Genomic DNA, 26,539 nt, shown 5'->3' with positions numbered 1-26,539 from the left:
ATTTGAGTTCAGGAGCAATGGCAAAAATGATGAAATCTGTGTATTCTATTATTATTATTAACAGTATTTATATACTGCTTTTCAACGAAAAGTTCACAAAGCAGTTACAGAGAAAAATCAAACTACTGACTCCCTGTCCCAAAAGGGCCCACAGTCTAAAAAGATGCAAAAGAACACCAGCAGACAGCCACTAGAAAAGACTCTGCCGGGGTGAAGAGGGCCAGTTACTCCCCCCTGCTAAAAAAAGGAGCACCCACTTGAAAAAGTGCCTCTTACCCAGTTAGCAGTATAAACAGATATCAAGTTTGGGATCATGCAGGGAAGGGCAGGTTTCTCTGGGAGAAGGGTGTGTGGCGATGCCTTCAATTGGGTGAGTTGGCTGAACATATGCAGTCTGGCACATCGGTATAAAATAATAATATATTATATTATATAAGTAATAATATTTCATAATATCTGAATCCACACACAGGAAAGCTTCTCCTTCCCATCAATTTGACTAGTGACTGGATAAATTCTGCTGGTGTTGGGCAAGCCTAGTGGAATGATATTGCTAGGGGAGAAATTCAGGGTCTTTTGGTCATTGTCTGGAGGGGTCAAAAAGAAGAGAGTGCAGCAATCTTAGGTGTGAATGTGCTTTCTAGTCTCCACTCCTGCGGGTTGGAGACAAGATGATCTGTGCTGTGTGATCCTCCCACACTGAGCACTGTCATCCTGTGACTGAGAGAAAGGCAGGAATAGTCTCAGCACAGTCACATCCTGCCAGATGTCTCCTTTTTCTAGATGGAACTGGAGAGGCACAGAAAGGAAGAAAAGACCGCTGCTCTCTGCCACAGAGATGCATCCTGGGTCATGTCCAGATGGGCCCCTTAAGGAATTTGAAGCAACTCTTAGCGAAATTGCTGGCACTGGTCCAAAGATACCCACTGTGGAGCAGGAGGCTTGCAGAGATCAAGGCAAACACCCCAACCCCAACTGGATACAGCATGCTGAATTTTGGTGCAGTAGCACCAGTGGGGGATAGGATTGGGCTATTATAACTAACATTGGGCTATTAGTTATATTGTGTCTTTGGTGTTTTAATTAATAGGAAAAGAGAGGGACAGATGAAGGGGGAGGGGAGCATTCTGCACATGTTTAGATGTACTCTAGGTACAAGATTTAAAAAAACAAAAATTAGCAAGCCTGGTTATACACTAGTTTGTGATAGCCAGAAAATAACTGGAGTAAAATTAAAGAAAAATGATGCAGCTTCTCCAAGGAGCCATTGATGAAAACTAAATATGGAGACTGCAAAGATTTAGGGTCCAATCCTACCGAACTTTCCAGTACCAATGCAATCCTAAAGTTCCCTTACCTTGAGGAGGTCTCCATGAATGCCCACCACCACCACAGGATGCAGTGCATGAACTGCATTAGGATCAGGCCCTTAAAAGTCCTCTTAACCATGTGTTTCCATCCAGAAGGTTTTCTCAGTTGATCTCCACTGGTGAAAATGGTGGGGCATGAATGGGAAGATGAAAATAGTTATGGTCCGAGGCACCTATTTAACTCAGAGGTGCCCCCTGAGCTATGCTGCCTGGGAGTACTTGCACCCATGGACCCTCCTTAGGTCTGCCACTGAGACTCATCTATTGCTGAAACTCTTATATGTTACTGAGAGAGAGAGAGAGAGTTTTCATTTTGACTAATATCAAGGGTTCTCTCTCCTTGCAGCCCTTCTAAGCAAAGCCTGAATATGTTGCTTGCTCACTACATGGAGAACCAGGTGGCTCAATTTCTGACCCCGACATCAGGATCACCACTGCAGAGCCGCCACCATGTCGAGACCTCTCCCCCTCCGAGCCGTGAGATGACCGATCTGCCCAAGGAACGTGTGCTTGAGAAAAACAGCACAGCCATGCAGTACGAGTTGCTGCCCGGAGAAATCATCACCATTAGCCTGCTCTGGGGAACTTTGTGGCTGTTCTCCATCTTCGGAAATGCGCTTGTTTGCCTGGTGATCCACAGGAGCCGGAGGACCCAATCCACCACCAATTACTTTGTGGTCTCCATGGCTTGCGCAGACTTGCTCCTTAGTGTGGGGAGCATGCCTTTTGTGCTTCTCCAGCTGGCCTCTGGCAGATGGACACTGGGGAGCATAATGTGCAAGCTTGTCAGGTATTTTCAGTATCTCACACCTGGTGTCCAGATCTATGTGCTGCTCTCCATCTGTGTGGACAGATTCTACACCATTGTGTACCCTCTGAGTTTCAAGGTATCCCGGGAAAAAGCCAAGAAAATGATTGCGGCTTCCTGGATCTTTGACGCTGCTCTGGCCCTTCCGGCTTTCTTCTTTTTTGGGTCAGGCTTGGAGAATCATTGCAGCTTCTTCCCCCCGTATTCTTGGGATGGGGCTGCTTATAGCATCATCCATTTACTGGTGGCTTTTCTGATTCCCTTGGTTCTCATCATTCTCTTTTATCAAAAGGTGATCAAATATATTTGGAGGATAGGTACGGATGGCAGAACAGTCCGCAGGACAATGAATATCGTTCCAAGGACTAAAGTGAAAACCATAAAGATGTTCCTCGTGTTAAATTTGCTTTTTCTGCTCTCGTGGCTCCCGTTTCATGTGGTTCAACTGTGGCACCCGCTAGAGACCAACTACAGAAAGAGCTCCATGGTTTTTATGTTGGTTACATGGATATCCTTTAGTTCCTCAGCCTCAAAGCCCACTTTGTACTATGCATATAATGCCAACTTCAGGAGGGGGATGAAGGAGACCTTCTGCATGTCCTCTATGAAATGTTACCGAAGCAACGCATATACCATCACCACGAGCTCCAAGATAGCAAAAAAAAATTACGTAGGGATCTCCGAAATCCCCGCACCAGCCAAAACTGTTGCCAAAGACTCTATTTATGATTCATTTGACAGAGAAGCAAAGGAGAAAAAACTTGCCTGGCCTATTAATTCAAATCCACCCAATACATTTGTCTGACAAATTTGGGTTCTTTCAACCTGCATTATGCACCACTAGGTAAAAGAACTTTCCCCCTCTCTTTCAACGGATTCTATTTCCATGGGATTTTTGCATACAACCTGGCAGGGAGAAGAGATGTTTACTTTATTAAAACCACTTACTTTACTGTATGATGGGACATTTTTAAAAAGAACATTTGTCTTTGCTAAAGCCATTGACAATCATTGTAAAGGTCTGTGCATTTAAATTTATATTGTAAAAACCGATTTACTTCTGTAGATCAAACCTGTACAAAAAAGGAGAAAATAAACCCACCCAAGAACCTTGCAGCCTCATATCATTATTTTCACAAGGTTAGAAAACAGAAGCCAGATTCTTCCAACTGCTCCTGTTTCCCAGAAACTGTCCTTGGTTAAACACTGTCCCATATTGGTCCCTCTTATGTGTTTTGGGTGGTGTGCAGAGTACTGCAGACCAGAACCAGGGGACATCTGCTAAAATTGAGTGTTGGGAGAGTTAGAACAGACAAAAGAAAATATCTCTTTACTCAGCGTGTGGTCAGTCTGTGGAACTCTGTGCCACAGGATGTGGTGATGTCGTCTGGCCTGGACACCTTTAAAAGGGGATTGGACAAGTTTCTGGAGGAAAAACCCATTACGGGTTACAAGCCATGATGTGTATGTGCAACCTCCTGATTTTAGAAATGGGCTATGTCAGATGCAAGGGAGGGCACCAGGATGAGGTCTCTTGTTATCTGCTGTGCTGCCTGGGGCATTTGGTGGGCCGCTGTGAGATACAGGAAGCTGGACTAGATGGGTCTATGGCCTGATCCAGTGGGGCTGTTCTTATGTTCTTAACTACAATTCCCAGGAAGCCTTGCAGGTCTCTTGTTATCTGGTGTGCTCCCTGGGGCATTTGATGGGCCATTGTGAGATACAGGAAGCTGGACTAGATGGGTCTATGGCCTGATCCAGTGGGGCTGTTCTTATGGTATGTTCTTGGAAGATCTGGGGGGGGGGGGGTGGGGGGGAGTGGATGCAGCTGGTTTCTGATGCACAACCATGTAAATTCAAGCCTGTGGATACAAATGCCAGCAAGCCGCTTCTCTTCCTCCAGCCCCAAAACTGTAATTACCTATATGCATAACATAAACTAAGTGCATCCGAGTTATAACCATGGCCTGTCTAAAACCTCCAGACACCAGAGGCAGCCTCCTTATCCAGTGCTGTGCCAGTCTCTGTGCCTCCTGTTCTCAGCGTCTCTCATCACCATTTACATCCAGACTGGGAAGTCAGATTCAATGCGACAAAACACCAGTAAGAGGCTCAGGGCAGACAGGGCTTTTGCAAGCACATGAAAAGTGCACACTGGAGCTTTGCCTGCTGAACCTCCTACTGCAGCTTGTTGCATTGCTGGTCTCGCTGCTAGGTGGCAGGGTTCTGGGGGGCTGGCAAGTTGGGAAAGGTAGGGAGATGGGATGTGATAGACGGTTTGGCAAAATGAGAGGATGCGGGGACAAAGGAGCGAATAAGCAGCCCATCCTGGGGCATTCCGTGTATAAATGCTTTTATGCGAATGCCCGAAGTCTACGAGCAAAGGTGGGAGAACTGGAATGTCTGGTGACAAGGGAAAATATTGACATAGTAGGCATAACGGAAACCTGGTGGAATGCGGAGAATCAGTGGGATACCGCAATCCCGGGCTATAAACTCTACAGGAGGGACAGGCAGGGGCGTGTTGGAGGTGGGGTGGCCCTTTATGTTAAGGAAGGGATAGAATCCAGCAAAGTAGAGATTGAAGGTGGGTCCGACTCCACCGTAGAATCTCTGTGGGTTAAATTACCAGGCTTGTGCAGCGATGTAATACTGGGGGTGTGCTATCGTCCTCCAGACCAGAAATCTGATGGGGACCTTGAAATGAGGAAACAGATCAGGGAGGTGACAAGGAAGGACAGGGTTGTAATCATGGGGGACTTCAATTATCCTCATATTGACTGGGTCAATTTGTGTTCTGGTCACGATAAGGAGACCGGATTTCTTGACGTGCTAAATGACTGTGGCTTAGAGCAGCTAGTCACGGAGCCCACCAGAGGACTGGTGACTCTGGATTTAATTTTGTGCGGTACGCAGGACCTGGTTAGAGATGTAAACGTTACTGAGCCATTGGGGAACAGTGATCATGCTGCGATCCGTTTTGACGTGCACGTTGGGGGAAGAATACCAGGCAAATCTCTAACAAAAACCCTTGACTTCCGACGGGCGGACTTCCCTCAAATGAGGAGGCTGGTTAGAAGGAGGTTGAAAGGGAGGGTAAAAAGAGTCCAGTCTCTCCAGAGTGCATGGAGGCTGCTTAAAACAACAGTAATAGAGGCCCAGCAGAGGTGTATACCGCAAAGAAAGAAGGGTTCCACTAAATCCAGGAGAGTGCCCGCATGGCTAACCAGCCAAGTTAGAGAGGCTGTGAAGGGCAAGGAAGCTTCCTTCCATAAATGGAAGTCTTGCCCTAATGAAGAGAATAAAAAGGAACATAAACTGTGGCAAAAGAAATGTAAGAAGGTGATAGGGGAGGCCAAGCGAGACTATGAGGAACGCATGGCCAGCAACATTAAGGGGAATAATAAAAGCTTCTTCAAATATGTTAGAAGCAGGAAACCCGCCAGAGAAGCGGTTGGCCCTCTGGATGGTGAGGGAGGGAAAGGGGAGATAAAAGGAGACTTAGAGATGGCAGAGAAATTAAATGAGTTCTTTGCATCTGTCTTCACGGCAGAAGACCTCGGGCAGATACCGCTGCCCGAACGGCCCCTCCTGACCGAGGAGTTAAGTCAGATAGAGGTTAAAAGAGAAGATGTTTCAGACCTCATTGATAAATTAAAGATCAATAAGTCACCGGGCCCTGATGGCATACACCCAAGGGTTATTAAGGAATTGAAGAATGAAGTTGCAGATCTCTTGACTAAGGTATGCAACTTGTCCCTCAAAACGGCCACGGTACCAGAAGATTGGAGGATAGCAAATGTCACGCCTATTTTTAAAAAGGGAAAGAGGGGGGACCCGGGAAACTATAGGCCGGTCAGCCTAACATCCATACCGGGTAAGATGGTGGAATGCCTCATCAAAGATAGGATCTCAAAACACATAGACGAACAGGCCTTGCTGAGGGAGAGTCAGCATGGCTTCTGTAAGGGTAAGTCTTGCCTCACAAACCTTATAGAATTCTTTGAAAAGGTCAACAGGCATGTGGATGCTGGAGAACCCGTGGACATTATATATCTGGACTTTCAGAAGGCATTTGACACGGTCCCTCACCAAAGGCTACTGAAAAAACTCCACAGTCAGGGAATTAGAGGACAGGTCCTCTCGTGGATTGAGAACTGGTTGGAGGCCAGGAAGCAGAGAGTGGGTGTCAATGGGCAATTTTCACAATGGAGAGAGGTGAAAAGCGGTGTGCCCCAAGGATCTGTCCTGGGACCGGTGCTTTTCAACCTCTTCATAAATGACCTGGAGACAGGGTTGAGCAGTGAAGTGGCTGAGTTTGCAGACGACACCAAACTTTTCCGAGTGGTAAAGACCAGAAGTGATTGTGAGGAGCTCCAGAAGGATCTCTCCAGACTGGCAGAATGGGCAGCAAAATGGCAGATGCGCTTCAATGTCAGTAAGTGTAAAGTCATGCACATTGGGGCAAAAAATCAAAACTTTAGATATAGGCTGATGGGTTCTGAGCTATCTGTGACAGATCAGGAGAGAGATCTTGGGGTGGTGGTGGACAGGTCGATGAAAGTGTCGACCCAATGTGCGGCGGCAGTGAAGAAGGCCAATTCTATGCTTGGGATCATTAGGAAGGGTATTGAGAACAAAACGGTTAGTATTATAATGCCGTTGTACAAATCGATGGTAAGGCCACACCTGGAGTATTGTGTCCAGTTCTGGTCGCCGCATCTCAAAAAAGACATAGTGGAAATGGAAAAGGTGCAAAAGAGAGCGACTAAGATGATTACGGGGCTGGGGCACCTTCCTTATGAGGAAAGGCTACGGCGTTTGGGCCTCTTCAGCCTAGAAAAGAGACGCTTGAGGGGGGACATGATTGAGACATACAAAATTATGCAGGGGATGGACAGAGTGGATAGGGAGATGCTCTTTACACTCTCACATAATACCAGAACCAGGGGACATCCACTAAAATTGAGTGTTGGGCGGGTTAGGACAGACAAAAGAAAATATTTCTTTACTCAGCGCGTGGTCGGTCTGTGGAACTCCTTGCCACAGGATGTGGTGCTGGCGTCTAGCCTAGACGCCTTTAAAAGGGGATTGGACGAGTTTCTGGAGGAAAAATCCATTATGGGGTACAAGCCATGATGTGTATGCGCAACCTCCTGATTTTAGGAATGGGTTAAGTCAGAATGCCAGATGTAGGGGAGAGCACCAGGATGAGGTCTCTTGTTATCTGGTGTGCTCCCTGGGGCATTTGGTGGGCCGCTGTGAGATACAGGAAGCTGGACTAGATGGGCCTATGGCCTGATCCAGTGGGGCTGTTCTTATGTTCTTATGTTCTTACCTCAAGTACCACAGGTTGAGAAACACTGTTCTAGCTTCTCCGTTTTTCCAAGTTCCTGGTCCAAGTTGCACCTACAGAACCCATGCCCATGTTAAGTTAATTACCTCCCCTTCATTCCCCAACAATGGCCCTAGTTCCGCATTGCAGCACTGCTGGACCTCACCACCAGGGTAGTTTACCTGTTCAACCTGCAAAGCTCCTCCTTCCTCTCTCCTGCCAGCAGCTTCCCCAGCCACCACAGCAACACCTTGGTCCTCAGCAGGTCTTGGGCATGGCAACCACACACCAGTTTCCTGTAGTCTCTGTTCCAGCAGTGCTCAGAAGTCCATTTTCCTATCTCTTCCTTAGTCATCAGCAGGTCCAGTAGTCCATCTGCCAGTCAATCAGTTCCTCAGCCCATTAATCCATCAGTTTAGTTCTCTCTCCTCCAAGCTCCTTCCTTCTACACTCACCAAACTCCCTCTTCTTCAGGTGCTGCTTTTATCCCTTAATGAGCTGGTTGCCTCTAGTGGCTGCAGCTGTGCAGCAAACCCACTGCTAGTTAGAGCCTATGTTGGTCTGTCAGAGCAAGGGACCACTGCTGACCCGCACCCTATCTCCTCGAGGGATCTTGCGCATTGCCATTACACTCCCCTCCACAATTTGTCTTCCTCTCTGTCCTCCTCTTCCTTCTCCAATCCAGGGAGTGGAAGGAGGAGTAATGGAGGACAGATGCACATGAAGTAGATTCTTCCCCCCCCCACGAATGTTACACATGTCAGGTCTATGTTCTGGATAAGGCAGAAACACAGCCAACAAGGTGGTTCAGGAACAGGTGCAGATTGCTGGAGTCAGCAGGACCAGCAAACACCTGTGACTGCCTCACCCTGGGTGTGGCTTAGCCTACACTGATTGGCCACTCCAACTACTTAATGTTTGGTCTGTTGAGCTTCCAGTGCAGCAGTAGGAGTAGACTACTGAACTGCTGCCAGTAACTTGGGAGGCTGGATGTGAGTATATACATGTTGTTACTGACCATGGAATGAACTTTGACTGTGTATCTTGGAAAACTGATTTGGATTTGTTGTTTATGGACTGACTGCTCATTGTGCTGACTAGGACTGTTTACTGATTATTCTACTTGTGATAACCCTTGCTCTGAAATATAACCACTGCATTCAAAGAACTCTGCTGGTGTATGCTGTTTTGTGTGCCTGCTCATCCAAGGTTCCATACAACTCTTTACCAGACAAAGGGTTGCAACTCTAACAACACATGTCTAAGGATGTACTTGGCAACAACATCCTTACATGCACTTTGATCACTGAATACAATTGACTGGTAATGGAGAATACTAATCTTAACCTAACTACAATTCCCAAGATTCTTAGAAGGAAGCCATGGAAGTTACACCGGTATAAAATTCATACAAGTTTGTAGTACTAATATGCGAATTGTTATTTCATAATCTTTATTTTCTGCTCTTCCTGGAAAGACAAATATCTGTTTTCCCCACTAGGTGGTACTGTAGACACTGGGCAGATCTTATCAGCCAATGATGCCAATCGCACCTGTCATTTGATCAAATGCCAACATTCATTCTACTAAGTACCAATAGCCAGAGGCATAGCTGGAGGGGGGGTGGAGCACTCAGGCTGGCAGGGAGCCTCAGCGAGGCAGGCAATCGGCCCCTCCCTTCGGAGCCATTCCCGGTGGGGGGAGCAAAACGGAGCTTTACGGCAAACACCCACGCAACCCCTCCAGTCCAGCCCAACCAGTCTACAGTGACCAATATGTAGAGGCGTTTTATTTTATTGCAGATTTTTGAGTTTGCTTTTGTTATTGCTTTCTTTAAAAAAAATCAGGAGTGCACAAAGCAGTGTTATGTGATCTTTATTTTGTTATCACAAAAAAAAAAAAATCACACCTCTATTAGCAAAACTTAAAAGGTGCAGAATTAAAGGACATGATAATATTTAGGTTTTATAGAGCCAGATTTGAAAACAGTTGCTTGACTGAGGGAATAAAAAAATCACTTGTAGGCTATTAGAGACAGGGAAATTTTTGTCAATTAGGGAAATCTTTTGTAAATTAGAAGAATTGGTATTCCCCACCCCCACCCCAACATTCCCAAGTTGCAAGAATGGTCAAATGACAAAAGAGAGTCATACGTGATGATGCAGACTGAACATTCAGTAAACCTTGTAAAAGCAGGCCAGCATTCTCATCCTCAGATCACAAATGGAGTGACAGAGGCTGACACAAGAGTAGTTTCTCTGAGACCTCCTAGCGACTTTATGGACAAGGTAATATTAAAGTGGGGGACTTCCTGATTCCTGGGGCATGTTCTGGGTCACAATTGCTACACCTGCTCAGAAGAAAGAAAAGTATTCAAAGAAGGTAGTAGCCAACACATATTTCTATCCTATGAAGGGCTACACAAGCACACATCACAACATGTGCCGCAAATAAATATTGCCCACCTAAATGACCAATGGGCAAAACAACATATTTTACTGCACTTTAAAAATAAGCACTATTATGAATAATGAACAGAAAATCAACACAAGCCGTGCACATCCAAAGCAACAGGAACACAAGTCTGGACATTCCTTCCTTTCTCTTTTATAACAAGGATTTCTACATGCACGTGTACTAGAATACAAAACACACTGGGTTAAAAGTTGTAGATTTACTTCTGAGGGTTTGCTGGCAAATTCTTTTGGTAATTCACCTTAGTAAAGTAGTTCTCTGTAGCACTATCGCAGATATACATTGTTGTGTTGAAGAGGCAGGTTAACAAAACCCTGCAGGTTGCCGCTTTGGGGCTATTTTCTTCTTCCAAAAAAATGAACTTCCATCTCAGCAGGTCAGTCTTCACCCTGAAAGACAAATCAAAGACAACTGCAACAAGCTGTTGATGGATATTCATCATTCATGTCAGTGGGCAAAGCCAAGAGTGTTTTGCACTATTAAAAATATGGCACCTCTTTAATACTAGTGACTTAGGGTCCAAGTATTAGGTACAGTGCTCCCCCCTCAAAAAAATATCACAAGTGTTCATAGCTGGATACGTACAAGGACTGTGACTGTTTGCATCAGCCTTTGCCGCCTTGGTAAGCTTGCTCACGTTCTGCTGGGGTTTGCCTTGCTCCTCCCCACTCAGTAGGGCTTTGATTTCAGAAGGGATTTTCCCCTGCTCCATCGCCAGGCACCACTGCTTATACTGAAAGACAGAAGCAGGCAGAACACTTATCAGCAACACTGCGACGGTACCACTGAGCAGGAAGCCAGGCCAGCCCTGTGCCCCAAGCAGGAATGTTCAGTGGAGACCACTCCTGCTGCTGCAGACACTCTCCTTCAAAAAAGCAGCATTTGGGCAGGCTTTGAACACACATCACTGATTGCCTTGGTGACTGGGGCTTTGTTATTTCACACAATACGCAGGCAGAGCCATCACGGGAGATGTAAAACCATCAGACCCAAACGGCCCAGTCCTGTCCCCCACCAGTACTAATGCAGCTATGCCAAAAATGTGGGCACTGCATACTATAGTGGTGGGGGGGATAGGACAGCCTGAAGGATGTAAGCAAATACATTTTGTGCCTACCTTCTAGTAGGCCTCCAAATCATCAATAGAACCGCCTATTACGGTGGTGTTATGTCCAAGGAGAGGAAAGGGGTGGAGAGGTTGAAAAAGGAGGGGATAAGATCACTGTTGCCATCAGAACCACCCTTCCAACCTTCTCCCTCCCCCATCCCTGCCCAGAAATGCTACCATTTCTCCTGCTGACCCTCCCATCAACACCTTATCTACCCTGGCGGACAGTCACCTTGCACTGCCACTGACTGCACTGGCAGCCTCACTGTGCTTGAATGCAACCCATGCCAGGATCCACACACATCTGGTGTGCACTGCATTCAAGCACAATGAGGCTGCGGGTGCAAAACAAGCGCAACAATCAGCACAAGTCTACCGCCTGCCATCTGTATGAGTTCCCTGTATCATCCCATCAAGTGGAACGAAAAACAGGGGCAGGTATTTGGTACACTGGCTGCCTACATTCAGCCCTACTCATATTAGAGGAGCCAAAGAGTGGCCCACATTAATGTCTCGGAGAAAACACAAAGGTGCCAAGTCAAAGGGTGACTTTCCAAGTCAAAGGTGATGTTCAACAGAATCAGTCTTCTGTTATCAAGCTTACACATACAAACGGAATGCCCTCTCCTGCTCTCACCATTTCCAGCTCTTCTCTAAGAGCGCAGATCGCTCTCTCCCGGCTCGAGACCAGCTCCTCCAAGTACTGGTACCGCAGCTTCTTCCGCGCCCTGCATTCTCTCGCACTCTGCCGGCTCCTCTCAAGTTTGGCTTTCAGATCTATCTTGGCTGGTTTGCGACCCCGTTTGCCTGGTTTCTTCACTTTGCCTCCAGCCACCTAGAAAGGAACCAACAAATTTCACTTCAGCCCAGTCGTGTCGCTAGAGGGATACAGGCCACACCGGGTGATGCGCACAAGGGGAGGTGACACCACTACTGGCCAAAACTTTTAAAATCTCGGTTTTTTAAATAATGCCATCATGTTATATATCATTTGACGCATAACTTCATGCAGAACGCAATGAAACAAACCTCATCGAAATAACTCTATTCTATCAAAAGTTATAGCCAAAAAACCAGTAGAGGGGACAATGATATATCACCACGCCCACTGCCCAGGGTTTTGCCCCACCCACTGCATGGGAGGAAGTCCATCATGGGGGTGGCCTCCAGCATCAGGTGATGCAAGCCCTAGTGACACCACTGCTTCCGCTAACAGAGCAGAGGCACACTTTCCCAGGAATCATTGGTATGAAATTTTTAACAGAAGACCGATCATCAAGACACAGAATTAAGTTTGAGAGAGCAGGTTTCTGTCAACTTCCTCTCCAGGGGCTTTCACATTAGAGCTCATTAGTACTGCCAAGGCATAGCTTTTGCACAATTAGCCCTAAGTGGAATTAAATCAACAGTTCCCACAGAGCATTTAATATAGTGTCAGACTAACTAGCAATAGTCTTCTTCTGATGGCAAAGGTCCTTGAATAAGTAGTAGTAGTAGTAGTAGTAATAGTAGTAGTAGTAGTAGTAACTTTATTGTCATTGTGCTACAGCACAATGAAATTTATGCACCTTAGAGATACAAGCATAAATATGTACTACAATTCCAACAATCACACTCTACACACTCACCCACACATTCTATACAACATGCATCATAATATAAAACAGTATAACAGACCATAATGCATAGAAACAACTGTATCGCCTTATTCAACGTAAGTATGGCTGTGGGATAGAAACTGTTCAGGAGTCGTGTGGTGCTACCCTAGTAGTTCTGTATCGTCTGCCCCAAGGCAACAGTTCAAAGAACTTATGAGCCGGATGGAAGGGGTCTCTCAGAATACGATGTGACTCTGCGGACAGCGAGATGTATAGATGTCCTCCAAAGCTGGTAGGTGAAGATTGATGATGTGCTGCGCAATCTTAATGATTCTCTGCAGAGCTGTTTGGTCCCCTGCAGAGCAATTTCCATACCACACCAAGATATCATAGGTTAGGACACTCTCAATGGTGCAACGATAGGAAGACACAAGCAGCTGCTGTGGCAAATCTAACCTCCCAAGCTTCCTCAGAAAATAATATTTATGCATAAGTATCTTCCTTTCAGCAAAGGCAACTGGAAACTTAAAAGTTTATTGCTGGTAGCTGCACAACGCCATTCCTTCTGTTAGTCCTAGGAGTGACTAGTTGCGATTGTTAATTTTAGCATATTATTGTGGTGAGCCTCCTCTGACAACCAAAAGGCAGGGCAGAAATGCCCAAGAGCCCAATCCTATCCAATTTTCCAGCACTGGCGCCAGTGGCATAGCTAACGATCCTGCTGCCCGGTGCAGAGCTCAAGATGTTGCCCCGGAAGTGATGTCACATCCAGAAGTGACATCACTCCCGGGTTTTGATTTCACACCCACTTTTTTAAAAGGTGAAAAATAAAAAATCTGCCACATCCCCCCAGCTGCCTTCCCCCAGCTCCAGCTCCCCCCTACTCACCTCCGTTCCCTCTGAGGTCTTACACTGGGCTGCTCCTGCAGCCCCGTCAGGCTCAGGGGGGGGGGAGAAGCAGTCGCCACCACAGGCACACACCCCACCAGCCAGGCACATTGGGCCACAGGGGGCAATGGGCTACATTGAGGAGAGCCCTGCGTGTGTGAGAGGAGGTGGGGCATGCCCCCCCACCGCCGTTTTGTTTGGTGGCACAGCTTGGGTCCCGCTGTTGCCTGGGGGGGAAGAGGAGGCTGTGGAGAAGCCACCAGCCCACTCGCTGGTTCACAGTGACTGTGGGGGAAGGAGAACTCAGAGCAGGGGAGGAACTGGCGCCTGACTGACTGACTCAGGCTCCATCCAATCCTATCAGCACTTACCTGGGAGTAAGCCCCATTGGGTATAATGGGAATTTCCTGGGAGTAAGTCCCATTGGCTATAATGGGACTTACTTCTGTATAGACCAGCACAGGCTTGGGCTCTGAGCTGCAATCCTCTCCACACCTTCCTGGGAGTAAGCCCCATTGGCTACACTGGGACTTACCTCCGAGTAGAGGCTCTGAGTGGGTGAGTGAAAGGAAGGCTTTCCTGCTGCCGCTGGGGGGGGGGAGGAGGACCTGGGTCTTGGGGCAGGCAGGCAGGTGGGAGGAAGTTGTGCCTGACTGACTGAGGCTGCAATCCTGTCCACTTTTTCCTGGGAGTAAGTTCCATTGGACACTATGGGACTTACTTCTAAGTAGACACGCATAGGATTGTGCTCTGAGGCCGTGCAGGAGGAGGTGGTGGTGGTGGTGGTGGTGGTGGTGACAGCAGGGACATGCCTCCTCCTCCCTCCCTCCTGCTGCTGGCTCTGGTGGGACAGGGGCAAAGGAAGCCTTCAGCGCCTGCAGCTGTTGGCTCTCAGCAGAGGGAGGGAGGAGGAGGAAGCCCCGCCGCTGCTGCCGCCACCTCCTCCTGCACCTCCCCTCCCCGCATTGAAGCACCCCAAGAAAGCTTCCCAAAGCCCTGCAGAGGTCCCAGGCACAGCGGAGCAGAGCTGCAAACTTCCTCCGCTCAGTGCCTGCTGCCACCGCCACGACCCTGCTCCAGGCTCCGCCAGCAACAGGCACGCGGCGCGTCTCCTCACCTCCTTCTTGCCCAAACACAGAGCGAGGGCAGCTCAGGCAGCACTTTTCCAACCCCCCTCCAAGGAGCTTCCCTGCTCCCTCCTGCTTACTTACCCCCCCTGCTGGGGGGGCACAGTGTAGCCCGCTGCCTTACAAGCGTGTCTACTCAGCTTATGGCCAATGTGCCTGGCGGGGCTGCAGAAGCCCAAGGCAACTCGCCCCGATGTTGCCCCCCAGCCCCTGATGTTGCCCCTCTCAGCAGCTGTAGCCCGGTGCATTTGCTACCCCCTGCACTTATATAGCTACGCTACTGCAGTCTGAATGCAGCCCCAAGGTAATGGAACAAATGTTCCCATACCTTAAGGCGGCCTCTGTGACTGCTGCCCCACCACAAGATGCAGTGCATGCCCCATTGGCACGGCTGCGCTGGCACTGGAAAAGTGGATAGGATTGGGCCCTAAGTAGATAGGGAGATAAATAAATTGCCCTGTGTCAGCTTATGTTAGGGAGCAGGGATCTTTGCCAATTCCCTCTCTTTGTTAAAATAGCAAAAATTGTGCTACCATCTGCTGTAAAGTTGAGCTCTGAGAAAATGGTTCTGAAAGTTTGAAACAAATCTGACTATGCCTGGAACGGACTGGCCAGCTCCCAAGCAGAAGGCTGTTGCTGCTGCAAGCACTATTCGTTTGCTACAGACCACCCTGGGACCACTTGGGGAGGGGAGGGGTAAAAAGGTAAATAATAAACTTCCTCTCCAGCAATCTTTAGATCAGGCTGCATTTCTTTCTAAAGTCTCCTCTTTGCAGAATGTATTTTGCAGAATACAGCATGTATTTTGGGGGGGGATCGGATTCAGTACTAGATACTGCAAACTGTAGAATAATAGCAGTGGGCTACCTTATAGGGCTGTTGTAAGGACAACCAAGATAAGCAACGAAATGCTTCTAACTGGTGCAATATGCATTTTCCGTAATACACTGCCTAAAGAACTTCCTTTTCTGAAGAAATTTCAAAACAACAAACAGTTTCAAAACCTTTCCTGTAAGGTTCAGATCTTGGCTTGATTTGAGTAATAAGCATATTTGTTTGTTAAGCAACCACTTCGGCTACCCTGGAGCACAGCGATTTTCAACTGGTGCACCGGGTGCTACAACTGCACTCAGGTTAACCCAGTCAAGTTGGCTGCCTAGCAAGAACAGGCCCTGAGCCAATGCACGGCTTGACAGACCTCTGGCTACATTACTGACACCCAGCAAGTTCCCTGCAAAGGCAATATTCAAACCAGAGACTTCCTTAATCAGGGCTCAGCATCTCAAGCCAGGGTGGGCAGAATGGCAGGATCTGATTTTAGAAATGGGCTATGTCAGAATGCCAGATGCAAGGGAGGGCACCAGAATGAGGTCTCTTGTTATCTGGTGTGCTTCCTGGGGCATTTGGTGGGCCGCTGTGTGATACAGGAAGCTGGACTAGATGGGCCTACGGCCTGATCCAGTGGGGCTGTTCTTATGTTCTTATCTTCAGGCTAACAGCATCTACTTTGTTTTATACTGACACCTTGCAATTCACCAATGGTAGCCAGGGGCAAAACAGAGCGTCAGGGAGGTGAACATACACTTAGAATTGAGTAAGGGCACATGCTCAGCCAAGAAATGTGCTTTCAGCTCCAGAACTGAGTTCACAGTCCTTTCACTCACATTCTTTGTTTACCCTCAACCTTTGTTTAAGCAGCCCAATTTTTAAGCCTTTTTTTGTTACCATACATGAATTAGAAATTACCATACGTAAGTTATGGTGATCCATTTACATTTTTTATGTAATACGTGGGCACTCAAAGCAGCTAACTGCAAGATATATCCTAAAACTTCATTAAACAATTTTTTTTAAAAATCAACACATAAAGCCATCAGCGCACATAATTTCAGAATTACACTTACTAACAGATCTTCCTCTATCTTCTGTCCATCCACCTTAATCACAACACTGGGGTGGGCAGAAGGTACATTGAGATCTACTGCTAGGTCTCTGCTTGATCAGAAAAGTTTTTGGCCCTCACTTGTTCAGCAATGGCAGCAGCAGAAATGGACTTTCTCCCCAAATTGGGCTAATGAAATAGAGCACTGCAGTGGGTGCAGAAATAAGACAGATTTTATACAAAATGACTGTGAGCTCCAATCTTGTATAGAAAACAAATTTATGGGTTGAGTATATGTTGAAAGGCATCCTGTTGCTTAATTCTTAATTCTGAGTGTATGTCTGTACCCTGAAGCCACTATTTTGTAGCTAGCTGCAGATAAGAACACAAGAGAGCCCTGCTGGGTTAGGCCAAAGGCCCATCTGGTCCAGCTTCTTGTATCTCACAGTGGCCCACCAGATGTCTCCGGGAGCACACCAGACAACAAGAGCCTCACATCCAGTTGCCATTCCCTTGCATCTGACATGTCAGGGACAGCCTACTTCCAGAACCAGGAGGTTGCACATACCCATCATGGCTTGTCACCTGTGATGGACATTCCCTCCATAAATCTGCCCACTCGCCCTTTTAAAAGCATCTAGGCCAGATGCCATCACCACACCCAGTGGCAAAGTACTAATCACACACTAATCACACTCTGGGCAAAGAAATGTTTACTTTCGATGGTGGGCCCCAGGGGTTCTCTTCCCAAATATTGCAGACTGCAAGCAAGAAGCCTGTCCAAGCCCTGCATGACACTAAACCTAACATGCATGCATGGATTTTTTTTAAATTAACTGATCTACTAATCAGTTCAGAGACTGTTAAACCACAGAATAACTGATAACTCAAACCATTTAACTAATTGACAACTCTATAGAGAATCACTCCCAGTTTACACCCAGAAATTCCATAAATCTATCCATTCCCACTTTTAAAGGCATCTAAGGCCAGACACCTTCACCACTCATCCAGTGGCAAGAAGTTCCACAGACTAATTACATACTGGGTAAAGAAATATAAAGTTCATAAGTCCAGTCTAAAGTCAATAGCCTTCATCAGCTGTTTCATACGAACATAAGAAGAGCCCTGTTGCATCAGACCAAAGGGGGCCCATCAAGTTCCTATATCTTACAGGGGCCCACCAGATGCCTCAAGAAGCACACAAGACAACAAGATACCTGTACCCTATACCCCCTTGCACCTGGAATTCTGAGGTCACCTACTTCTAAAACCAATAAGTTGCACATACCCATCATGGTTTGACACCTGTGATGGACTTTTCCTTCATAAGTATGTCCATTCCACCTTTTAAAGGCATCTAAGCCTGGTGCCATCACCACCTCCGGTGGCAAGGAGTTGAACAGACTAATTACAAGCTCAGTAAATAAATATTCTTTTCTTTTGGTGGTGTGCCCAGGGGTTCTCTTATCAAACATTGCAGACCCCACAAGCCAGAAGCCTGTCCAACCCCTGTACAATACAATATGTATGCATGGATTGTAAATTGATCCACTAATTCAGCAGTTTCTCACATATAGAATGAGAATCTGTCAGGACCCACCAGAAGTGATGTCATGGCCAGAAGTGACATCATCAAGCAGGAACATTTTTAGCAATCCTAGGCTGCAATTCTACCCACACTTACCCAGGAGTAAGTCTCATTTACTAACATTGTTAAAAGAATATACATAGTAGCTTGTTAAAAGTACAAGTCCGTAACATTTCCCCAAGTGCAGTCACATACCGTCAAGTCTAATAAATTAAAAATAAAATATTGAAATGAATGGGGACCCACCAGAAATTAGCTTACAACCCACCTAGTGGGTCCCGACCCACAGTCTGAGAAACACTGCTTTAACTAATTGACAGCTCTATAGAGAATCACTCCCAGTTTGCACCCAGAAAGTCCATAAATCTGTCCATTCCCCCTTTTAAAGGCATCTAAGGCCAGGCACCATCACCTCTCATCCAGTGGCAGGGAGTTCCACAGACTTACTCCTCACTGGGTAAAGAAATGTTCTCTTTTCTCTGGGTGGTGTGCCCCCAGGGCTCTCTTATCAAACAATACAGACCCCACAAGCCAGAAGCTTGCCCAGCCCCTGCACAACACAACATGCATGCATGCATGGACTTTTTGAAATTAATTGATCCACCAATCAATTGACCCACTAATCAATAAGCCACAAAATAACTGATCAGCTCCAAGCCTTTTGCCTAGTGCGACAGCTCTATGGGGGTCAGTCCAGTGCGCAGCCAGGCTAGCCACAACACCCCCTCCCCAGCCAGCAGGCAGCCCAGGCCCTCCTACCTCCTCCATTACATGCTGCTGGACGCTTCCTTGTTTTGAACTCGTTCCACTCAGTTGAACAGGCACTCACCCAACCCAACAGGGCTGTGGCGCGGTGCATTCTGGGAATTGTAGTTTCTCATTGACCTGCCTAGGGCAGGAAAATAGGAACCTCTCTTAAGGCCAAAACTACAACTCCCAGCATTGCAGCTATATCCTGAACTACAACTCCCGGCATGCAGCTGCATTATGAGGTGCTGTCAAGAGGGGAAAAGGAACTAGAGTGGCAAACATAGATCAAATGTCTATCCACAAAACAGTGCATAGAGCCACACACCATGGGGAGTTACAAACATAGATCAAAAAGTGGTTAGAGCCACACAACATGAGTCGGTTCAGAGAACCAACAGCCCTGCAAATGAGCAGGGTAGCATATAACACAGCTTCTGAATATAATTGCCCCTTCCCCCTTGTTATTTAAATGAAACTGAAATTCTTCCATAGGGACCATGGCAGGGACGTGTGGAGGGTGGGGAGGCAGGGGAGGCAGTGCCTCCCCACAGGAGTCCTTCAAAAAGCGGTGGGTGGGGAGGCAGGTGAAGCAGTGCCTCCCCACAGGAATCCTTTGTAAAATGGTGGTTGGGGAGACAGGTGAGGCAGAGCCTCCCCACAGGAGTCCTTTGAAAAGCGCCACTGCCATGTGAGGCGCACAAGCACTAACAACCCATGTGATTGCATACCTCACACAGCTACAATGTTTTCCAAAGAACTCCGGTAGGAGGCTCTGCCTCACTGCAAAAAGCTCAGCTCCTGCAGTTTGCAAGCATGTGTAAATACAGGGAGATAAATGTTTGAGGGTCTTTTTTCTGGTTATTATTACTTATAAAGTAAAATATTTCTTTATAGATATCCTTTTGTCATTTTAAAAAGTGGGTCCTGGTGCTAAAAAGCTTGGGAACCACTGATGGTGGGCGGCCCTGGGGGCGGGCGGGCAGGCAGGGAGCGGGAGGCAGGGCTGCGTTCCAGCAGTTATGCCAGATCCCAACCCCCGTTCCCGCGGAACTTGGAGCGCTCTCCTTGGACATGTGCCACCTCAGGAGGTGGCACGTGTTCGAGGAGACCCATAGGCCAGGGTGCCTTACCCAAAGGTAAGGGAAAAACCTCTGGCTAAGCCAGTTTTGGCCCCTGTCCTGCACTGGATACAGCGCAAGTCTCTTGGCTTGCCTGTTCCAGCGCAGGTTAGGATGGCGTCCTTAGTAACTTCAAGACTGGACTACTACAATGCGCTCTGTGTGGGCTACCCCGTTAGACAGTTTGGAAACTGCAATTACTGCAAAATGCAGCGGCTCGAGTGGCTATGGGAGTTGGATGACTCCCTGGACCAATCTGTTCCCCATCGGCCCAATGATATTTGTTAGATTTTGCTCTGTTTTGATTGACATTTCAATATGTAATATTAAAATTAATGTTTTGATTATTACTTTGATTTTTTTAAAATCTTACCTGTTATTCTACTTTGTAAGCCGCCTTGGGCATTTGCTTTGGCATGGGAAAGAGGGGACATAAATTTCTCAAAACAAATGAATGAATAGTATGTGTAGACAGGTGGAAGCTTTTTGTGGGCTAGTTTACTTTTATGGACATATTTGAAAGGCTGCTCAAACCATAAATCATCGACATCTTTTCTACATTTCACAATCTGAATTATCTGACATTGCAATGTCCCTCTCATGCATGCCACTGGCTTTTCAAGACACATTTATTCACTGTATTTTGCTACTAAATCTAAATGGAAAATGAAACCTTCTCTATTTAAAAGTTAATCTCTGTTCTCTCAGGGCATGCAAGCTTATCCTCCTCTACATGCAGTGACATCCTTTTTCATACCATGCTATCAGTAATTAAATTATAAGCCACCAAAACTTCTTGGTTCCTTGGCATTCAGTAAAAAGCAGGACACTGTTTTATACTGAATCTGTGTAGGCAGAAAATCACAGAAGGCTGATAACACTAATGGTTTATGAAATTCTTTTTAGTTTGAGATTTATGCAAAATCATATTCATTTGATAAAAAAAATAATTACAGTGAGCAGAGAATCTCTCACAGTACTGCTTGGAACTATAATGCAGAGTCAACAATTATCTTTAAAAATCATCTGTTCGAGGCATTCCCCAACAAAATATTGTTAAACTTGGAGCTAAATTTATTTAAGTGCTTGAATACTTATAACTTTTCACAAGAGAGACAATGGGTTGTATTCAAAGAAGGTTAGTCGTGATTAACACTACAATCCCATGCATGTTTACTCAGAAGTAAGACCCATTGTTTTCCATGGGACTTATCCCAAGGAAATTATGTATAGGCTTGAAGCCCAAGTCCCATTGAAGTTAATGGGTGTTAAGTTTGTTCACAACTATCTTGTCTCTGATTTAATTAGTGCCTGGTCACGACTAACTTTCTTTGGCTGCATCCCATTAAGCTCAATTGTTCACTTGGAAAAACACCTGAGTTCAAGGACTTATACAAAATAAAGTCTTTATTAGAATTGTAGTCTAAAGCTGCAATCCTGTACACAGGACAGGAGTAAGAATTACTAACCTCAGTGGCACTTACTTCTGAGTAAATATATATCAGATGGGGCTTTGCAATCTTAGAGGAGGTTGCATAACTGACCTCCTACAATCATAACTGTCTATAACAAGGACAGTTTTAGATGAAATTATTGAAACGTGACAATATGGAATGAGAGAAATAGATATCTGGAGTTTAACTTGAAGATCAGTGGTTCCCAAACTGTGGGTGGGAACCCACTGGTGGGTTGAGACTTAATTTTTGGTGGGTCCCAAAGCAGCCCAGCAGAGCCTCCAATGAAAACACTGGTGATGGAAAGATCAGATAGGTAATCTCCTTGAGCCTTAAGGTTATTCAAAAATCTTTCTTCTGGTTATTATTACTAGTAAAGAAATAAATCTTTCCAGATCTCCTTTTTTTAAAAAGTCTTGTAAACCTAGGTGGGTCCTGATAGAGTCTCATTTTGAAAAGTGGGTCCCAGTGCTAAAACGTTTGGGAACCACTGTTGTAGATTATACTGTCTGTATGAACAGATACAGCCTGTTAATCTGTCTCTTGCAACAACTAAGCACCTTACACAGAACATGCCAAGAAAAAGACTGAGCCCTTGGGCGTGTAACTTTAGCCCTAGCAGTTCTCACAAAGAGCTGAGAAGGAGGTAAACCTGTTTCTGGACTATGAGCCCAATCCTGAGTTCGGTGCACTGGCTCTCTGCCGGCATGCGCTGTCACAAACATGCCGGTGCTCCACCAGTGGTAGCCCAATGCCAGGTGAGTGCCAGAACTCTGCTCCCAGTGGTTGCGCAGACTGCCAAGCAGCTGAGAGATAGGTAGAAGCATGGGGGAAAGCAGGGGGGAGGCTTTCCGGGGTGGGGGAGGCGGAGGAAGGGAGGGGAGGGGAGAGGGCAGAGGGAGGCAGGACTGTTGGAGCTTGGCTGGCCACCGGCCTGATAAGGAGGCTCAAAAGTCTACACAGACCCAAGGGTCGGCATGGAATCAAGTAGCCCCATTGTGGGGCATTCGACTTACCTGGTGGAAGGGGACAAAAGTCCCCTTCTCCTGAGGAGCCCCCAGCAGTGCCTGAGAGGCATGCAGGATGCAGTGGTAGCCATTTTTGACGCTGCTGCAGCCCTGGGTGCCAGGAGCTCAGGATCGGGCTGTATACCATTTAGCAGTGCATGTGGTTTAGTGAGCCCCAAAGCCTAACCAACATTCCAGCACTGCCATTGCTCTGCCAATGGGGCGTGTGCTGCATCCTGCGGATGGGTGGCAGTCACAGAAGCCTCCTCAAGGTCAGGGAATGTTTGTTCCCTTACCTTGGAGCTGCATTGCCCTTACCTCGGTGCTGGAAAGTTGGTTAGGATTGTGCCCTGAATGTTATTTCCAGACACACACACACACAAAGTTATGCGTATATAGATCTATGTCATAGCCTTATCTTCTCCAAGACATTTTAGTTTTCTTTGTGCATGGATTGTTTATGTATGGAAGAAATGTATACATGAAGGAAGGGTGGTATAAAAAATGTGGAAAATAAGTAAAAATAAACTCTGAAGAAGCAGGTCTCCTACAGCATCTGATTCCTACGGAACCATATGGAAGACATCAATCATCCCAAACAACATCTATAACTACTACGGCTCATTTCTAAGAAGGCAACTTTCTTCAGAGAGCCAGAATGGTGTAGTGGGTCTGGAGTTGGATGTAGACCTAGACCTGAGCTCCTTGGAGGAAGGGTGCTATCAAAATGTGAAAATTAAATGAAGTGTATCATGTTCTAGTGATACAGAGGGCCTCAAAGACAAGAAGTCTGTTATTTTTGCCATGAACACAGCTGCCCCTTCCGAAGTTAAAACAAAAGAATAGTAATCTCTCAGTCTGTGTGGAAGGGTGGCAAGAAAAGGGAGAGAGTCCACCTGACTGCTGAACCAACAAGCAAAACCCAGGGGTACAATGTACTTCATTCAGGGGTGCCCCAGCCAGGCTGATGTATGCGCCTGGCACACAAACCACAGGGGATTATTGCTGCTCTTCGAGCAACTGCAGAGGTGCAGAGGAAAAAAGTGGGTGGTTCATGTGACATTCATGAAATACTTGAGGTGAACTTAGCCAGCTGAAGCATTACTCACTTCTTCGGGAGCACACACTTTAGTGTGTGACTTGCTTTGTGCTCCAGAGGGGCTCAGACATGTGCTCCATCCCAGAGCTGGGGTGTTTTGTTTTGGGTTTTTTGTTCTGGAGACATTTTTCATGACATGTTTTTACTCCTCTGGCCTACGCAGAGAAATATGTCTATGCGTGCATACCTATTACACCCAGAAAACACACTGGGGGTCTATGAATGGCCCTTTCAGATCCACAGCTTGCAATGTGCTCATGACTATAGGTTAAAATTCAAAAAAGGCAGCACCAAATCATGTCCAGTCCACCAGTCCTCTCTGCCCGGGAAGTGAGATCTCTCAGAGCCAAAATAAAAATAGGGGCAAGAGCCACAGTTATGTTTGGAGGGCAGCAGCTTTGCAATTAGAACTTTCCAAAGGTTGAAATCCTGACCTAGTTGTGGCTCAATTGCCCCGTCATAAATGTGGGTTTGTGGCTATTCTCCCTTCCCCCAACTACTTTTTTGGCTCATAAAGATTCAATTAGGGCAAATTTCCAGAGAGAGGAACAGGAGGTGGAACGTCTTCAGCCTGGAGAATTCCCCAATGGAAAAGCTTCAGTTTTCATGCACTTCCTGGAATGCATGTGAATGGGACTTCCTGGCAGTAGCGTAGCTGGAGAGGGTGCAAAGCTCTAAGTTTTACAGGGAGCATGAAAGTGGTTCACTCCTGCTCCCCTTTGGAGCCTTTTCTCTGGGTCTTCTTTGGCATTTGCCTCCATTTTGCTCCTGCTGCCCAGAATGGCTCCAAAGGGGAAGGGGTGGGACCCCCTGCAAAACTTAGTGCTTTGCATCCCCTCCAGCTACGCTACTGCTTCCAGGTTCAAATGCATCCGGTCTCTTCATATGTCTGTGTACAAATCTCACTCTCTCCAACTAGAAGCCCTGCAGTTTCACGTGCAGACAATCTTCGGATTTCTCAGTTTTTAGAGAAGGGCAACGGGCCAGTAATTCACTGTTCATAGTGTTGCTTTTTCTGTTCTATCCAGGATTTGGAGGCATCACAGGGCCTAGGGCAGGGGTCGGCAACCTTGAACATTCAAAGAGCCATTTGGACCCGTTTTCTGGAGAAAATAAAACCTCGGGAGCCACAAAACCCTTTTGACATCTAAAATGAAGATAACACTGCATATATAGTTTTTTTTACCTTTATGATCTGCTGCAAGCTCCCCTTCCTGTGCTAACCAGACAATATACTTATTGTCAAGATAGATATATCTTGACTGAGGGCCCAATCCTATCTAACTTTCCAGCACTGATGCAGCCCAGACGTAAGGAAACAAATGTTCCCATACCTTGAGGAGGCCTCTGTGACTGACTCCCCACTACAAGATGCAGTGCATGCCCCATTAGAATGGCTGCACCGACACTGGAAAAATGGATAGGATTGGGCCCGGAGACGGCACTCTGAGGCACACACAGGGTGACCAGATGTCATAACAATTAAAGAGGACAAGTAACCCCAAAATGTAGGATATTGAAGAAAAATGTAGGACCACAAAATAAAAGCTAAAAACACTCATCTATATTGATTATATATTGATCAATATATAGATTATATATTTATTATATATTGTATTATTGATCTCATGTGCCTAATTTAAAATTACTTATTATTGAATTTAAAACTGTATTACATATAATTTATTAATTACAAGAGGGGATGTGTTGCCTGCTCACAGGGAAAAGCAGGACATTTAAGTTCTTTTCCAGGACATGGGGCTAAAAAATAAGACATGTCCTGGAAAAAGAGGACCTCTGGTCACCCTGGGCACACACTGGGACGGTGCGTGCTAAGACGGCACCCTTGAATTTAGCACTCTTCATTTTCCCCAGGTCAACCCCCATCTTTCTTGCTCCTGAAAGAGCACCCCTTTCTAAGGCTCCCACAGCCCCATCTCTGCCCTCCTGCTCCCCATGGCACCCCAGAAAAGCAAGGTAAAGATGGAGTTACACAGGCAGCCCTTCCACAGCCTCCCTCTTCCCCACCCACCCACCCTTGGAAAGTCAACACTCCCCCCCTCTCCCACTGCTCTGCCTCACCTATTGCCCTACAAGTCAAAAGTGAGGTCATCCCCATTGCCTCACTGTGCCAAGCCCCACCCCACAGCTGTGTGCACAGGAGATGCCCACAAGGGGACTGCAGGTGCCTTCTGCCCTCTCCTGGGAGCTGCCCCTGCCTCCCCCCACCCAGGCAGCCCTGCCTGGGCTCCCCCTCCTGCCTCTGCGCCCCCACTGACCCCCCACTGGAAGCCCACCCGCCTGGCGCCCCCACCCCTTGCCAGCCACACTCAGGGTGGCAGGAAGCCAGGAGGGGAGCCTGGCTGCTGTTAGCCACACTCACCATATACAGACGTAGAGGGCGCACAGCGCATTACGGGAGCAGGCAAAGCCCCAGCACACCATCTTCCCAGGCAGGAGCGGCCAAGCCCCCCTTTCCCTCCCCCACAGCACAAAACAATTTCCCACTCCCCCCAAGGGGAAAGCAGCAGCAGCCGCCCATCCTGCCCCTTTAAATCCCAGCCTGCAGGAGCCAGAGCAGATGGCTGAAAGAGCCGCATGCGGCTCTAAAAACAAGGTTGCCGATCCCGGGCCTAGGGACCTCATAAGAAAATTCTTGAAAGACAAAAGACAATTGTATTGGGGCAGAGTCTAAAATGTGAAGACTCAGGAAAATTGGGGGGTCAGAAAAAGATATAGTTTTTTGAATGAACTTTTTGAACGGAAAAATTGCAATATTTTCTTTTTCAGAATTCTGAGTGAAACGCTTTTTAAAGCACAAGTCCTCCCTTCTCATCCATGGATTTTGGAACCACGGATTTGACTCCCAAATGCTTCCATGGTGCATTCTGGAGCAATATAGGGCCAGGGGAGGGGGGCCTCAGCGCAA

General features: G+C 46.9%; 2 protein-coding genes across 2 annotated transcripts; one reads left to right on the top strand and one right to left on the bottom strand.

The window, feature by feature from the left end:
• The first annotated feature begins 1,738 nt into the window (after window positions 1-1,738).
• On the top strand, window positions 1,739-2,983 carry GPR19 (G protein-coupled receptor 19). Its single transcript, XM_066632736.1, has one exon. The coding sequence runs from the start codon at window positions 1,739-1,741 to the stop codon at window positions 2,981-2,983; it is 1,245 nt and encodes a 414-aa protein (XP_066488833.1).
• A 6,389-nt stretch (window positions 2,984-9,372) lies between these two features.
• CREBL2 (cAMP responsive element binding protein like 2) lies at window positions 9,373-19,000 on the bottom strand. Its single transcript, XM_066632473.1, has 4 exons — window positions 18,942-19,000; window positions 11,734-11,931; window positions 10,574-10,721; window positions 9,373-10,377 (listed from the first exon to the last, which is right to left on the bottom strand). Exons 1-4 carry the CDS (start codon window positions 18,948-18,950, stop codon window positions 10,373-10,375), a joined length of 360 nt encoding a protein of 119 aa, XP_066488570.1. The 5' UTR covers window positions 18,951-19,000; the 3' UTR covers window positions 9,373-10,372.
• Between the last annotated feature and the right edge of the window lie 7,539 nt (window positions 19,001-26,539).

The sequence above is a fragment of the Tiliqua scincoides genome, chromosome 6, assembly GCF_035046505.1.
Source record: "Tiliqua scincoides isolate rTilSci1 chromosome 6, rTilSci1.hap2, whole genome shotgun sequence".
NCBI classification, from domain to species: domain Eukaryota; kingdom Metazoa; phylum Chordata; class Lepidosauria; order Squamata; family Scincidae; genus Tiliqua; species Tiliqua scincoides.
The sequence above is the reverse complement of the archived record's forward strand: the minus strand, read 5'-3'. Positions and strand labels throughout refer to the sequence as shown.

What these genes read in the sequence shown, in the direction of transcription:
- CREBL2 (XM_066632473.1), bottom strand. An exon ending in TTAGAGAAGAGCTGGAAATG is followed by an intron (nt 10,722 to 11,733) that starts GTGAGAGCAGGA and finishes TCTGTCTTTCAG; the next exon opens with TATAAGCAGTGGTGCCTGGC.
- GPR19 (XM_066632736.1), top strand. Translation starts at nt 1,739, where the DNA reads ATGTTGCTTGCTCACTACATGGAGAACCAGGTGGCTCAATTTCTGACC.